The 16,555-nt window shown below is 38.9% G+C and overlaps 1 protein-coding gene across 1 annotated transcript in view; it reads right to left on the bottom strand.

Moving 5' to 3' along the window:
- The window catches only part of INO80 (INO80 complex ATPase subunit), a 160,842-nt gene that overhangs the window by 80,421 nt on the left and 63,866 nt on the right, over nucleotides 1-16,555 (bottom strand). Inside the window, exons 16-23 of the mRNA XM_007940429.2 lie at nucleotides 11,484-11,568; nucleotides 10,769-10,886; nucleotides 9,069-9,154; nucleotides 5,854-6,021; nucleotides 5,484-5,617; nucleotides 4,025-4,092; nucleotides 3,023-3,116; nucleotides 1,945-2,116 (exon numbers count right to left, since the gene is read on the bottom strand). Of these exons, the coding sequence (XP_007938620.1) occupies nucleotides 1,945-2,116; nucleotides 3,023-3,116; nucleotides 4,025-4,092; nucleotides 5,484-5,617; nucleotides 5,854-6,021; nucleotides 9,069-9,154; nucleotides 10,769-10,886; nucleotides 11,484-11,568 (925 nt within the window). The remainder of the gene's footprint in view (nucleotides 1-1,944; nucleotides 2,117-3,022; nucleotides 3,117-4,024; nucleotides 4,093-5,483; nucleotides 5,618-5,853; nucleotides 6,022-9,068; nucleotides 9,155-10,768; nucleotides 10,887-11,483; nucleotides 11,569-16,555) is intronic.

Genomic DNA, 16,555 nt, shown 5'->3' with positions numbered 1-16,555 from the left:
TCAGAAATCCAAGGAGGGGACGCTAGGAGTCGGGGCCGACTCAATGGCAAATAACAACAACAATGCACAACAGAACAAAATACCGCCCAGTCCTGTGCCAGCCTCACAATCCTTGCTATACCTGAGCCCATCGTTATAGCCACTGTGTCAATCCACCTTGTTGAGGGCCTTCCCCTTTCTCACTGACCCTCCACTTTACCAAGCATGATATCCTTATCCAGGGAATGGTCCCTTCTGACATGACCAAAGTAGGTGAGATGAAGTCTAGCCATTCTCACTTCCAAGAAGCATTCTAGCTGCGCTTCCTCAAGGACAGATCTATTAGATCCTTTGGCAGTCCATGCTAATTTCAGTATCCATTGCCAACACCACAACTCAAAAGCATCAACTCTTCTTTGGTGTTCCTTATTCATTGTCCAGCTTTCACATGCATATGAGGCGAATGAAAACACCATGGTTTGGGTTGTTAGGTGCCACTGAGTCGACTCATAGCAACCCTATGTACAACAGAACAAACCACTGCATAGTCCTGTACCAGCCTCACAATCCTTGCCATAACTGAGCCCATCATTGCAGGCAATGTGTCAATTCACCTTAGTCTTCAAAGAGACATCTTTGCTCTTCCAGTACTTATAAGAGGTCTTTTGCAGCAGACTTTCAGAGCGCAATATGTCATCTGATTTCTTGACTGCTGCTTCCATGGGTGTTGATCGTGGATTAAAGTAATATGAAATCTCTGACAACTTCAATCTTCTCTCCATTTATCATGATGCTGTTATTGGTCTAGTTGTGAGGATTCTTGTTTTCTTTACGTTGAGTTATAATCCATACCGCAGACTGTTGTCTTTAATCTTCATCATTAAGTGCTTCAAGTCATCTTCACATTCAGCAAGCATGGTGGTTTCATCTGCATATCACACATTGTTAATGAGTTTTCCTCCATTCCTGAGGTTGCATTCTTCTTCATATACTGCAACTTCTCAAATTATTTGCTCAGCATACAGATTGAACAATTACGGTGAAAAGATACAACCCTGACACTCCCTTCCTGATTTTAAACCATGCAGTATCACTTTGTTCTGTTCAAAAGATAGCCTCCTAGTCTATGTACAGGTTCCTCATGAGTACAATTAAATGTTCTGGAATTCCCATTCTTCTCAATGTTATCCATAATTTGTTATGATCCATAGTCAAATGCTTTTGCATAGTCAATAAAACACAAGTAAACATCGTTCTGGTAAATATATAGATAACTGAACATTTGCCGTTTCAACAGTCTTAACGTGCAGTTTAACCCATTACCATGAGATTGTTCCTCAAGTTGATTCCTACTCATAGTGACCCTACAGAACGAGTAGAACTGCCGCCTAGGGTTTCTCAGGCTGTAATATTTACGGAAGCCGACTGCCATATCTTCCTCCTGTGAAGCAGCTACTGGGTGCAAACTGCTCACATTTCACTTAGCGGCCAAGTGTTCAACCACTGTGCCACCAGGGCTCCTTATGTACAGTTTAGTGACATTACTTATGTTTCTCATGTTCAGGAAATGTCCTATATCTTGATGGAGGTAGTTATCACATTGTTGTTGTTTGCCATCGAGTCGGCCCTGACTCATAGCGACCCCTCCTTGGGTTTCCGAGGCAGTATCACTACGGAAGTAGGATTGCCCAACCTTACTTCCGAGGAGTGGCTGGTGGGTTTGAACCGCCAGCCTTCTGGTGAGCAGTCAAGTGCCTTAGGCACTATGCTACCAGAGCTCCTAGTTATCACATAGGAATAAGTTTATCAAGCTATACACTTAAGATCTGTGTACATTCCTATATTAACTTTTAACTGAATACACTGTATCCACTCCCTTGGGACGATTATGGGTTCATCATTTACTTTATTACTACCTTTTCTGATTCAAAGATAAAGGGAATTTATGCTGAAATAATTGCTTACCTTTAACAAAGGGCAGCTGCAAAGGGTGGGAAAGGAGAGTGGAAAATTAACCCCAAGAAGGAAATCCTTGTTTCTCAGATATCTCTGCTTGCTCTCCCCTTCTGGCTCTCCCCAGGAGCGCAGTTGATGGAGCCTGTAGGAGGCTTTCAGAGACAGGAAAAGAGCTAACCATCTGAAACAAACCACAGCAAACATGCTTATTCAGTGCTCCATGGAGGTCTGAGGGTTGTTCATCGCAGTGAGGAACCTTCCAAGGGCTGTCTCTCAATAACATGTCTCTTTTTAAAATAATGAGCATTTTAGAAACAGCTGATTCTTTCCTGTGTTCAGACAAAGTTGTTTCATATTTCTGTTCCATAAATTCTGTCATTGGCATGACGTGATTTGCTACCTATGGTATGCTACTTGGTTTGCTAGGGAGGAAAACTAACATTTTTGGTAAAGTGCCTCTCACTAGTAAGGAAAATTTAATACTATCAATAAAAAAACACCCTTCTATCAGGGTGACAGGCTTTGTAAATAAACCTAACAACATGTTAGGTACTATAAAGTTGGTTCTGACTCACAGCAACCCTAAGAACAACAGAGTAAAACTTGCCCAGTTCTGCGCCAGCCTAACATTGCTGCTCAAATATTACTATAAAGTCAATTAGTACAAATACAAAGTAGTAAAATAAGTAAAGTCATTATGCTAGAGAAAAAGAACACAGAGCTAAGTTGCCCAGAGTAACACTAAAAGAAGCCTATGCTGCAATCACCCCTAACTAATTGAATCAACAGCCCCCATTTGTCCTTTGGAAGCAGTAAAACTTAAGAAACTAACTAGAAATTAGAAGACTTGAAGAACAGGTATAATAAGGGAGAGGAATCCAAATAGTTTTTGTTTAAGGTATATTATGAAATATCATATAATTATTAAATTATTAAAAATAATACTATTCTCTTATAAATTTTTTTCTTAACAACAGAAGAATGAGATCCTCTCTAAAATGATATGCCATAGTATTTAATAATTAACTTTACATTATTCAACCTTTGTTGCTGGTTATTCTCACTGAACAATAAGTAAACTGCTCACCTGGCCAAAAGTCCCTGAAGCATGAGGTTTGCCATCTCTGCTGGAGATACATCAATAAATCGAAGGAAAGAGAAACAGCTTTCTTCATTAACACCTGGAATATCAAAGGACAAAGTTATCAACTCAAAACAAAGAAAGAGATAACATTCAAGCTTGCTGGACTACTAAATTTAACCCCAAAACCAAAAGACATTTATATTCTAGCCACTTTGATGGACATCAGGGTTTTATCTCTGTACTGTAATTCACATGTAGAAGAGGCAAGCCATCTAAGAGATGTGGCATATATAGGCCAGAGCAGACCTGGTTCATCACTTACCTTTAGGGTTCCTGGTTACTTGGCTAACTGCCTTCTCTTTTTAACATGTCAGTAGAAATAAAAGGAAAGAACAGTGGGCAGAGGTGAAAGATCCCAACCTTGGCCTCAATACTTTGAACAATATTCAAAGCTCAGTAGCTTCTTTTTCACAGGATAAAGAGAAAGGAAATAAGTCACTAGTTAATAATGTTGTTGTTGTTTTGTGCCATCAAGTTGGACCCAACTCATAGCAACCCCTCCGTGGGTTTCCGAGGCAGTATCACTACGGAAATAGATTGCCCCATCTTCCTTCCGAGGACTGGCTGGTGGATTTGAGCCACCAGCCTTCTGGTTAGCAGTCAAGTTCCTTAGGCACTATGCTACCAGAGCGCCTTAGTTAATAATAGAGTCCTGCATTGTCTTTGCCAAGTTTCAAGGGTATGACATTCTTCAGAAGAGGCAAGTGTAAAATAAAGATGTGGAAGGTCAATGTGACCATTTTCTATTGCTTCTTGTTATAGCCACAAATAATAGAGCCCACAGATGAAGACTGCTAATTTAATCTTAGTAAGATTAAAACTTTATAAATAAACATGTAGCATTAGGCAAAACTATTACTAGTTCTGAATCAGTCACCTAACAAAATAAAAAGCTCCCTAGTAAATCCCTGACATACCTTTCTTCCCAAAGATCAAGATACTTACCTTTTCTGTGGAAGAGAGACTGCTGGATATTGTCTGGTGCAAACGGAGAAAGAAGAACCCTTAACCACCTGCAAAATAAATCCAAACAAATTATAACTATTGGGAACTAAACTAGACTGAAGGTTCCAAATTGAAGAAACTCATATTCAAACTTGTTTCTACCTTTAAGAGTTCAGATGTTGTCGTCAAGTGACCAGGCAAAAATTATGGCATAAATGTCAGAAAGTATTTATATTTGTTGTTGTTGTTTACTGTTGAGTCACACCCGACTTATAGTGACCCCTCCTTGGGTTTCCGAGGCAGTATCACTATGGAAGTAGATTGCCCCATCTTCCTCCAAGGAGTGGCTGGTGGGTTTGAACCGCCAGCCTTCTGGTTAGCAGTCAAGTACCTTAGGCACTATGCTACCAGAGCTCCCAAATTACTATTTAATTAAGGTAAAAGGAGATAATATAAGTTCAAAGTAGTCTCATTTCACTTCAGAGAATCCTAATTCCAGGACTGCAAACTGTCAAATACTGTATTAAAGCAAAAAACACAAGCGCTCTGGTTGATTTCTTCCTGCTCATCTAGTTAAGAATTAGCCTGGCACCATCACAGGCAAAGAACTCTTGAAAGTAAACCCAAGAAATATGTTTCAATTTCAGTCCTATCAGGCTAACTATTGCTGATGATTATTTCGACAGTACTGCTTTCAAAGGAGGAGTTTTCTAATCCATAGTTCTTAAACATGGGTACACGGAAGAATCATTTGGGAGCTTGTCAAAAAATCCAGAAGGCAGGACCAACCTAACTCAGAGGTGAGGAGTGGACCCATACACTTATCTTCTGAATGGAAGCATTCTATAATGTATTACTGCCTTTCACAACCATTTCACTTTACCAAGTCTGTACTGCTAACTCTAAAATGATTATGGAGTATTCAACTTCAACTCTCCAATAGCCTCAGAAGAAGATAAATTTGATTAATTTGAAATCTAATCAGTTCTCTCACAAATGCCATTTCAAGGGTAAAATAAACCACTTGTGACCATAAACATGGGTAATACACTAGTTGTTCACAAATGTCATATAATCATGTACAAAGCATCAAGTCACCGATCATATAACATGAACCACTTTCAGTACAAGGGCAGAAACATTTGTCATTCCCTCATGGGGCAAGTATACATATTGGCATACAGGTATACATTCCTAAGTCAGAAAAATTAAGAAAAGACAATGACAACTGGAAGTGGATAGAGCATTTAGGTTATCTAGTAAACCCTAGTGCTCAAATTCCTACCACAAGATCCCTCAACAAATCGTTGTCCAACCTTTGCTTAAATACCTCATTGTTGGGAAACTTAAAAACCCTTCACTAAATTTATATACTAAGCCACAAAACCCCAAAATACAAAAAATTCTTACAGTTAAGAGATACTAAATTAATTAAAAACAGATAAACAAATTGATTCACCTGTCCCGTGAATGGTTGAAAACCCTGATCTGTCCATGACGGTAGATAAACTTTGAAATCTGGTATGGCTTTAGGGAAATATGAAATGGAGACCATGTTTCTTGCCTTTCAAATAACTCTGGGTGATTACATACCTAAGAGGAAGAGAAATGGTAAGACAACATTCTCATGTACAGGTATCACTCTACGAAATGACAAGGGACCTCAACTCCGCAATGTTTTACCTTTGTAATGTACACTTACTCATTTTCATCTTTTTTAACAGTATTGCTTTTATTTGTTCTTACTACTATCATAACAACAATGGACCACTGACATCCTTTTGTTTATTTGGCATTAATAATAGTGCCTTTTTCTGAAGTCAGCTTACCTTCCTAAACTGCATGACCAGATTCATGAGACTGCTGGTAGTGTTCTGTGCTTGCTGGGTAGAGCCCATAGAAGACTGCAATAAGTCCTCAATGGAAATTTTGTTCTTCAATGCCTGATACAGCAGCTTTTGTCGGCTGGTCAGTTGGCAGTACATTAGAATCTCAATCTAAAAATCAGTAACAACATTTATATTTGGAAATAGAGTTGATAAGAAAATTCAGTGTCAGCTTAAAGCTGAAAACTCATGTAAACCAGATTACTGAGAAAATAATATACTCATGTGAACTTTATTTCTCTATAAACCTGTGATATGGATAACCAGACAGAAAAATGTTCTTTCCTTGACCCTCTTCTGTCACTCTGTGTGTTCACCATGGGCGACTTCCTCCATTTCCTGTACACCAAACAGCACAGTGACTTGCAAAAATATATTTCAAAAATCCTAGACCCACATTTTCAACTACCTACTATGATAATGACACTCCAGAGGATTTGTACTAACTGTAGAGGATTTGTCACAACTCTGTGACACAGCAGAAAAAAAAAGCTCTCTGCAATTAATGAAGTTGGTTAATGGCATTACCATTTACTCACATGCCCAAAGACAAACTTCAGGCAGCTCTGACTTTTTTCTCTCTCTCATGTTCTACCATTTCCTAAACCAATCAATGCAACTGGATATTTACCTCAAACTACTCTTTCTGATCATTTATATTGCCCTAATGCAGGCCTTTATCATATCTAGCCTAGACTAGTATTTTTGGGTCTTTCTGCCTCCAATCTCTCCTGGTTCTAATATAATGTACACACAAATCTTATACAGTAATTCAACTACTAAAAAATCTTCAATGTACATTACTTCAATGTACATTTGCTTAAATACCTCATTGTTTCATAAAAACATGAAAACCTCTCACCTAGGTTTAGAGAATCTTCTATATTCTAACCTACTCTTATTGTCCCAGTCTCTTTATCACCATGCCTTCCTAAACACCTTAGCCAAAATCATTTGAATGGTGTTTACCAAACATGCTACAAACTTGAATGCTGCTCTACCTTTGCCCATAGTGTTCTTTTGTTGTTTAGCATTACCTGTCTACCGTGTTATTCTAATAAATGCCAACTCATCATCTAAGACTTAGTTCACATGTCTTCTCTGCTTTGATGTCTTCTCTAAGCTTTCCTAACAGAACTACTTCCTTATCTTTATTCCCATTACAGTTTATATAGACAAACCTTATACCCTCTATCACATAATATCACAGTTATTCTTCTGTTCATATTCCTTGGAAGCTTGACTAAAGCCTTTATCTTTATGTACTAATGTTTGGCAAGCAGTAAGAGTTCAATAAATACATATTTTTGAGTGATAAAAGATTAGAAACATTAAATGACATTTAAGAAATTTATACTTTATAGTGCACCATGCTTTATCTTCTGATCATCTCCCTATTAACCTCTAAAGAACAGAAATGATGATACTGCCATTGATTTTTAAAATATTTTCTTATTTGAAAGCCTCAAGGACTTTTTTTTTAAAAGTATTTTCCTTCTATCAGGTATATCTGTGTTATACTGCTACCATGATTCTAAATTAAAAATCAGCCAGTTTCACCAAAGAGTCATCGTGATCTAGTTTCCTAGACAGTCAATTACCTGATATTATCAAGAATCTAGAAAGATAATCTACAAGCAGAGATCAGAATTGTGAAAACAGGTGGAATCTACAGAAGATGGGGGAAACCACTGAAGAATTGGAACTCAAAAAAAAAGAAGAAAAATAGAGAAAGGATTCATAAGAGACAAAAGAAAATTACAGTGGTCTGGTCAGGATTAAAAAAAAAAAAAGACATTTATAAACCAAAATGACTAGCTTTGTATTTAAAAAAAAAAAAAAGCTGCAACTTGGAAGCACATTAAACGTCTAAATCTAACTTTCAGCGGAAATACAGTAGACAGAGGGATATGTTAGAAAATACCACAGTAATACAACAAAGCAAGGGAAAAAAGAAGGGAGGAATTAAAGATACTTATGAGATTTATCACTCAAATGCTACATGTGGACCTTGGCCGGATCTTGATTTCAACAAACTTACAACTTTAAAAAAGAGACACACACACATGCAAAAACATAACAGGGATATCTGAGTGTGGTGCAGTGAATTACATAGTATGGTTTTTCTAGCCATAGTCTTTGTAACTTCTGCTTTGCTGTGAGCAATTGAGTAGCTGCTTGTTAAAGCCATCCACCCGGGGCAGCACAAACTAATCTTCTGGGAAAGTTATCTCTCAGGTGTGTAGAACTTTGATGTTGAGAACTGGCTGGTTTTGGCACTCTGCCAGGCTCAAAATGAGCCCTCTTAGAGGCAGAAGAAATCTCTCACTGCTGGCTGAGACAGACATACTGCTGAGAGAGAGACTAACAGACACTGCCGACCGAGAGAGAGAGACTGACAGCATTCCTGAACTTAAATTGTAGTCTGTTGCTTCCCTAATAAACCCCATAATCTGTGAATTCAGTATGGTCAGTGCAGCAAAGTCTCAAACCCAGCAGAGTGGTGGTGGTGGGTGATGTGAGAGGGACGGTTGGGATCAAGGTTGGTAAGAGGGCTGGTGGGTGGTGGCATGTCTGGCCTCACAAGAACAGGCCTTGGACTGCTACTGTTGATCCTGTCTTCCTTTTGTGTCGGTAGAGGAGGTCACAAGATGCTGCCTTCCTGCCCCTTTAGCACTGAGTACTTAATGATACACGATAATATAATGGGGCTTAGTATCTTTCTCAGTAGGGGCATTAATGGTTTGTGGTTATGTACTTAAAAAGAAAAAAACAACAAATGCTTAGAGATACATACAAAAATATTTATAAATAATATATGACATTTGGGACTTACTTCACAATAATCGAAAGAGGTGAGTATGGTCATGAGTTGATCACTGTTGAAGCTGGATATGTACAAAGGGGTTTATTACACTAGCATCTCTACTTAAACGCTCCATAATAAAAAGTTTAAAATAAGAAAAAATGTTACTTGCTTAGATTATAGATTCATTTTAAGTACTCTTCTGTCTGTTCAAGTCTTAAAGGTCTTTTCTCAATGAAACTTGTTACCTCAACTAAACATACATTCAAGGAATCACACCTCCCTCACCCCTCACCACAGCCTTAAGTTGATGTCTATCAAGGCTTAAACTCACAAGGTCTTCTTTTCTTACCTTGTCAGACAACTCATTTTCCACATCTTTCTTGATTCTTCTTAACATAAATGGCTTCAGGATCATGTGTAAGCGAGATAGTTGATCTGAAATGCCAGAAGGACCCCCCACCCCCAAAATAATACATCATAATGATTTAACATAAACAACCAAAAACAATTATCATGCTCATCTCAGCAATTACCATGCTTATGCTCATCAAATCCTTTTGATTCAATGATTCTCTGAAAGAAGACTGTAACTTATCTTTTTCCTATGTAGGAGGAATCCAAGAAATCAGAGTTTTCTATAGCATCTTATTATATATACAGGAAATGAGGCACAAGTAAGTATGTGGCTCTCATTTGTTGTTGTTATGTGCTGTTAAGTTGGACCCGATTCACAGCAACTTCTCCTTGGGTTTCCGAGGCAGTATCACTATGGGAGTAGATTGCAAAACCTTCCTTCTGAGGAGTGGCTGGTGGGTTTGAACTGCCAGCCTTTTCGTTAGCAGTCAAGTGCCTTAGGCACTACGCCACCAGAGCTCCTGGCTCTCACTGAGTCACTGCAAATCTACCATGACCACTGTATTTTCATTAGAATTCCCTTTTAGAGTGTCTTAGGTACATTTTATGAATAAGATTCTCAAATAGGTCCAATGCAAGCCATCTGGGACTCCGAGCATTCCCCAAAAATCATCTTTCAAAGGATGTCAACAAATTAACAATGCATAGTATAAGCAATTCTTTAAGGATTTTCTAATAGTAAGTAGATGTCCCTTCATGTCTATGTAATAAGCACCTCAGAACTCTCTTAAAATCAGCCAGATATTATTCAATAAGCTTAAAAGTATTGATAAACAAGGTTGTAAAAATGCTTACAATAGAAAGACATAAAAAAAAATTCCTAATATCCTTCTTTTTCTGTTTTTAACACAAGCGGAAAGTCATTCTATAAAAATATAATTTTGGTATGAATTTCAAGATCTATCTGGAAAATGAGGCCTTTGCAGGCCAAAATGTAAGTACTCTTTGAACTCTGCCCATTCTGCTTGATTTAATAGTCAAGACAGGACCAGCATCATCTACATTAGTCCTTTTATTGACTATTTTACAGTATTTACAAAGCAAATAACACTTAATTTATAAGAGAAAAAACTTATTTTCCCTTGGTCCTTCAATATATACCAAAAATTCCAGAATCATTGCTGTCGAGTCGATTCTGACTCAAAGGAACTCAACAGAACAGAGTGGAACTGCATCACAGAGTTTCCAAGGTGGTGATCTTTATAAAAGCAGACTGCCACATCTTTCTCCCATGGAGTGGCTGGTGAGTTTGAACCACTGACTTTATGGTTAGCAACTGAGCACTTAACCACTGTGCCACTAGAATTTCTTTTCTACATATACCCAAGCCCACTGCCATCGAGTTGATGCCAACTCATAGTGACCCTACAGAATAGAGAAGAACTGCCCCATAGATTTCCAAGGCTTTAAATCTTTATGGAAGCAGACTGCCTCATCTTCCTCCTGAGAGTAGCTGATGGGTTCAAACTGCTAACCTTTTGGTTAGTAGTTGAATGCTTTAAACACTATACTACCAGAGCTCCTCTTCTATGTATACTAGGAGAAAAAGTCTTCACATAGAAAAAAAAAATTACATAATTATTTAGTTGCCTACAATGATAGATAGTAAAAAAGAAAGACTGTAACAGTACTCACTCTCATCAATGGCAGATTTGTTTTCAGCATGGCTCTCAATGTCCTTGGAAAACCATTCATTGAATTCCTCATGTGAATCAAATAATGTTGGCATAATGAAATGCAACAGAGCCCAAAGCTAGGAATAAAGGAAAAATGAAACAGCTATATTGTTACAATAAGGCAGTATATGAAAATTATATGAGGGTGTGCAGAGAAAGTACAAGTATGGATGTCTGTGTCCAGGCACACATATATGTATGAGAGAGAAAGTAAATGTATCAACTATGGCTGTTTTCACATTAAAGTTGCAAAACTAAGCATTAGCAACAGTAACCATATGGGCTGCAAAACCTAAATTATTTACTATGTGGCTCTTTACAGAAAAAGTTCATTGACTCCTATTCTACATGATCTTTTCAAAAAGGAAAACCACCCTCCATTCAACGCTAGTATAGAAACATCTCTGCATTAGATAAGTAGCCTTTCTTGATGTGGTTACTATTTACTACATAAACACAGAGGTAGAAAATAATTCATGGTCATTATGTTACAGAATAACAAAGCAGGACAGATGCCTAAAGGACCAGTTTAGGCAAGCTTTGCTCAAATTCTTCCTTTTATGTGGGCACGGTGTATAGAGTAGTAGCACTCCAGTGGGGCACAAACAAAGAATTCTTCACTATAAATCACTGTTGAATACAGACATAATCCTAGGGCCATGACTAATGCCTACCTCTGCCATGGTGTTCTGAATGGGTGTCCCAGTTAGCAAAAGCCGATTCCGACACTGAAACTGCAAGAGGATCTTCCAACGAACACTGTCCAATAAAATGAGTTATAAATTCTAAGTTAGCAGTAAATCTTTCTTTAATTGCCCTACTGAGAGCCAATGGCAGTTCATACACATTTTGTTTCATGAATTTGACTGCAATCCCCACAATGTAAAGCTCTCTTCTCACTTCCTCCCTGTAATTAACCTTTTCCCTGTGTCCTTCTTTACTGTGCATTCCTGCCCCCTGAGCTATTTCCCTGTGCAAATACTGACCTTCTATTCTCCCATGATTGATCATTTTAAGGAGTGTATCCACATGATGTAAATGTTCACTCTATATGCCTGACTGCTGTTTGTCTATTCACTCACAAGAGTGAGCTCAATTCCAGACATTAAGGGTAGGAGAACCAATACTTTTAAAAATATTTTCCGAGAAGGACTTCCGGTAAGATGGAGTAATAGGCAAACAAGTGACACAGACCCTCTTCAACAAAGAAAAGAAAAACAAATTGATAGAGATACAGAATATAATCCTGGAGCCCTGCACTTCAAAAGGAACTATACAGAAGTGGATTAGGCACTAACTAGTGGAAAAATCTGAATGATACACTGAATACAGAGATGGTCGGAGCTGTGGACTGTTAGCTACTCTGACAGGACCAACAGCCTGAATATTTCCAAGTGGTGTTAGAACCTGAGAATTGACCTAAAGATCAGCCCTGGTCACCAAGGGCTGCGGGGACGACTGTGCTGGTGGCCTATGACTAGGAAGGGAAAAAGCAAAGAGGGAGACAACCTCAGCTGTTGACTTTCTGGTGTCCGGAGGGAACAGCCATTTTAAATGTTTACAAGTGGTGGCCATTTTGGATTTTAAAGTGATAGCATTCTCATTCAGATTTCACGGACCTAAGAATGGGCTCTGTTTGCAAAGGTCAAGCAGGAACGTACAACAGGCTGACAAAAGGAAAGGAGACAGGTGGTGAGTGTATAAGTGCTGTCAACTAATGAACAGAGGAGCACAGAACCCTGCCTGTATAGATAACATACAAACAAAACAAAGAAAACAAAAATCGTGGACAAGTCACTCCAACATACAATCACCAAGTAAATATAAACACAAAAATCTCACAATGCCTAGGACACAACAGAGCATCACAGTCCACACAAAGAAATAAGATAAAGAAGGAAAAACAAGTGACCAGGATACAGACCCAAAACACATCCCTGAGGAAGACACAGCATTGGAACTCCCTGATAAGGAATTCAAAAAAATTATACACAGTTATCTTCAATGAATTGAGAGACAAATCGAGGAAAACAGAGAAAACCCTAGAAAAATTTCAAAAGACAATACAAGAACAAAATGACAAAATAAATGAAAAATTAGGAACTAGAAAATATACACACAGAAATCCAGAAGATTAATACTAAGTTTTCAGAAATAGGTAAGACATTGAATGGGCAAAGGAGCAGAATTGATTCAATGGAAGACAGAATTAGTGAGATTGAAGGTAAATACCTGAACACTTCTCTGGAAAGGGATAAAGCAGAAAAAAAGATCAAAACAAAATGAAGAACTTAGGCTTTCTTCATTCGAGATACCATCAAAAGGAATAACCCACATGTCCTCAGAATTCCAGAACAGGAAGAGAAAAAGAAAACTATTGAGAAAACTGGCCAAGATTTGCTGGAAGAGAATTTTCCTGGTATCACGAAAGATGAGAATATATCCATTCAGGAAGTTAAACGAACCCCAAACAAGATAGGCCCCAAAAGAAAATCACCCAGACATATCATCAAACTTACCAAAACCAAAGACAAAGAAAGAATCACAAGAGCAGCACGGGAAAAACAAAAAGTTACCTACATGGGGCAACCAGTAAAACTAAGCTCAGATTTCTCGACAGAAACCATGCAGGCAAGAAGACAATGGGATAGCATACATAAAAATTTGAAAGAGGAAAATTTCAAACCAAGAATTATGTACCCAGCAAAACTGTTCCTCAAATATGATGGTGAAATTAGGACATTTCCAGATAAGCAGAAATTAAGGGAGTTTGTTAAAACCAGACCAACCTTACAAAAGATGCTAAAGGGAGTTCTTTGGACAGGGAAGCAACAATAGCCAACAACAATTGATACACATGATGTCACACACATTAACACACATGATGACATAACCCAGAAACCAACCCAGCTACAGAAATATCCAAAGTAAATAAGCTGGGGGATTTAAAATGGAGTCTCGTCAGTAAGCACCAGGCTATTTCCCTCTAGCATCTAAGTGTCTGAAAAACTAGGTACAGCAACTTGAATTAAGGATTTTGGTGCTCTGAACAACTCACTGAATCAGAGTGCACCAAACACAGAAGAGTGGAATTAAAGACACAGGGAGATTATTTAAGAAAGAGCTACCTGGCAGAGGATGGACGGGCAGCCGAGAGAGGCCACTGGAAACTTCCCTGGGGCAGTCACTGACTGGCGGACAAGGGGGGTCACCTGAGATCCCCGTGAGCCAAGAAAGAAGACATCCTATATTAGCATACCAGTGACCACTCCAATATCCCAGCAAGTGGCCCCAAGGATCTGCCGCCAGGGCCTGATTTTAGTGGTAATTTGGGTCACCTAAGTCCAAATGGGTACAAGCAGCACCACTGAGACTCAGGCAGAGAGCTTACTGTTGCACCAGAGGCCTAGCTTGCTCCCCTCTCAGTGGGTCCCTGGGTGGGCTTGGGTCAGCCTGGGAGATAATGTGCTTATCTTTGTCACTGGTATCAAGACTGCAGTTTGCTAGTGAATACTCCTCCAACTCCAACACAGCTGAAATCATGTGCATCTTTGGCGCCGCAAGTGGGTGGTATCAGCCATTAGCAGTCTGGCGGGACTGAACTAGCAGAGCGGGCAAACGGAGCAGGGAGAGAGAGGAAGCCGTGGCTGAGTGTGGTCCCGGGAATTTGCCATGGATCGTCTTTGTGGCACAGAGGGGCCTCAGAGGTGGGGTCCTTGAGTGTGCCTGAGCCTGACGGAAAAATGGCAACTCCCTAATAATGGAAATCTTTCCTGAGATTGAGCCACAGTCTTGTAAATAACTATGTCATCAATAACAGCCTGTGCAAAGCCCTAGAAACCGACCCTAGCAACACTAACCTTATTTTTCTGCTCCCACCTTCCCCGCCAATAACTTCACTCATTCAATAGAAGAAACTATATTCAGCCAATTACCATAAAAACTCCTGCTTCGAACTCTAAACCCTCTTTACGACAAACAGAAACACATACCCACATTCCACACAGTGATTCCACCATCACAAAGAAAACAGCAGAGCGACCCAACATAACTGAATCAATAATAAAATAAAATACACCAGCTTCACCTTTTCAAAATATTAAACCATAAAACCAACACAAAACAAATCAACACATAACCAGGAGCTAGAGACAACCAAAAGAGACAGTGCTCTACCAGATTCCAGGGGCTTAGGAAGAGATTCTGTTTTCCAGTAACTCCAAGAACTCTCCGAACCTGCACTACTGAAAAGGGGGGACATTCCTCTTGTTACTCTTATACCCCACAAGCGCTTGGTGAATGGAGGTGCAGCCAACTTTCATTCCCACCCACCTTCTGTGACTGCACGAACTCCAACCCAGTCTGTGTGTTCGGACAGAGCCTGGGTGCCCTGCTCTGTCCTCTGCTGATTTTTTTTTTTCTCTTCTTTTTTCTGGTGTTTAGTTTGCTTGTATTTGCCTGTTTTAAAACTACTACTATTATTAATACTTTTGCCCTTTTCACTATTCTTCCCCTCCCAGATCCGAGTTTACGCCCCCCCTTTCCTTTTCCTAGTTCCTGACTAAAAAAATTTTTTCTTCTCTTTTTTCCCTGTTTATTTTCTTGTGGTTTACCCCATTCCTTGAGGTTTTTTTTTTTTTTCCCCCTGCAATTTTCCCATTTTTTCTCTTCATTATTCTCCTTTTCTACCGCTTTTTCTCTTAATGCCCTATCCCCAGATACTGCATGTTTTCTTCTTCTTTTCTCCCCTTTTTCTTTTTCTGGGTTACTGTCCCTGTGATTGCATGATGTATTTTTTGGACATGTGCTTTTAGTTTTTTGATGGTTATTCAACTGTAATTTTTGTCTAAATGAGCGGGAGACAGCAACGGTCCCCATAAGATAAAAGTACACCCACACCTCCTGCTACTTCACTTACTGAGCAAGAGCTAGCACATCCTTCTCTACCAACGGGCCAACGATAAAAAGCCACCAAGAAGAGCCTGAATCACCCTGGCTGCTCTTCACAAACAATTAACAGAGATCTTAATACAATACCACGATGCCTCAGAAACAACAGACCATCACAGTCCACACAAAGAAGCAAGATAAAGTGGCAGAAACAAGGGAACAGGATACAGACCCAGGACACATCCCTGAGGAAGAAGCAGCATTGGAACTCTCTGATAAGGAATTCAACAGAATTATATTTAGGTATCTTCAAAGGATTGAGAGACAGACCAAAGAAAACACAGAAGAAACCTTAGAAGAATTTTGGAAGAAAACACAAGAACAAAATGACAAAATAAATGAAAAATGAGAAATGATTCTAAATCTACAGATAGAAATCAAGAAGATTAATACTAAATTGTTAGAAATAGGTAACACACTGGAAGGGCAAAAGGGTAGAATTGATGCAATGGAAAACAGAATTAATGAGATTGAAGACAAACACTTGAATAATTCTTTGGCAAGGGATGAATCAGAAAAAAAAAAATCAAAACAAAATGAAGAAAGCCTAAGGTTCATGTGGGATACCATCAAAAGGAATAATCTATGTGTCATTGGAATTCCAGAACAGGAACAGAAAAATAAAACCACTGAGAAAATTGTCCAAGATTTGCTGGAGGAGAAATTCCCTGATACGATGAAAGAGGAGAACATATCCAAACAGGAACTCCAACGAACCCAAACAGGATAGACCCCAAAAGAAAATCATCGAGACATATCATCAAACTCACCAAAACCAAGGACAAAGACAGAATCC

The sequence above is a fragment of the Orycteropus afer genome, unplaced genomic scaffold, assembly GCF_000298275.1.
Source record: "Orycteropus afer afer isolate SDZICR_OR568_19922 unplaced genomic scaffold, OryAfe1.0 scaffold00068, whole genome shotgun sequence".
Taxonomy (NCBI): domain Eukaryota; kingdom Metazoa; phylum Chordata; class Mammalia; order Tubulidentata; family Orycteropodidae; genus Orycteropus; species Orycteropus afer.
Note: the sequence above shows the minus strand (reverse complement) of the source record. Positions and strands in the feature narration are given on the sequence as shown.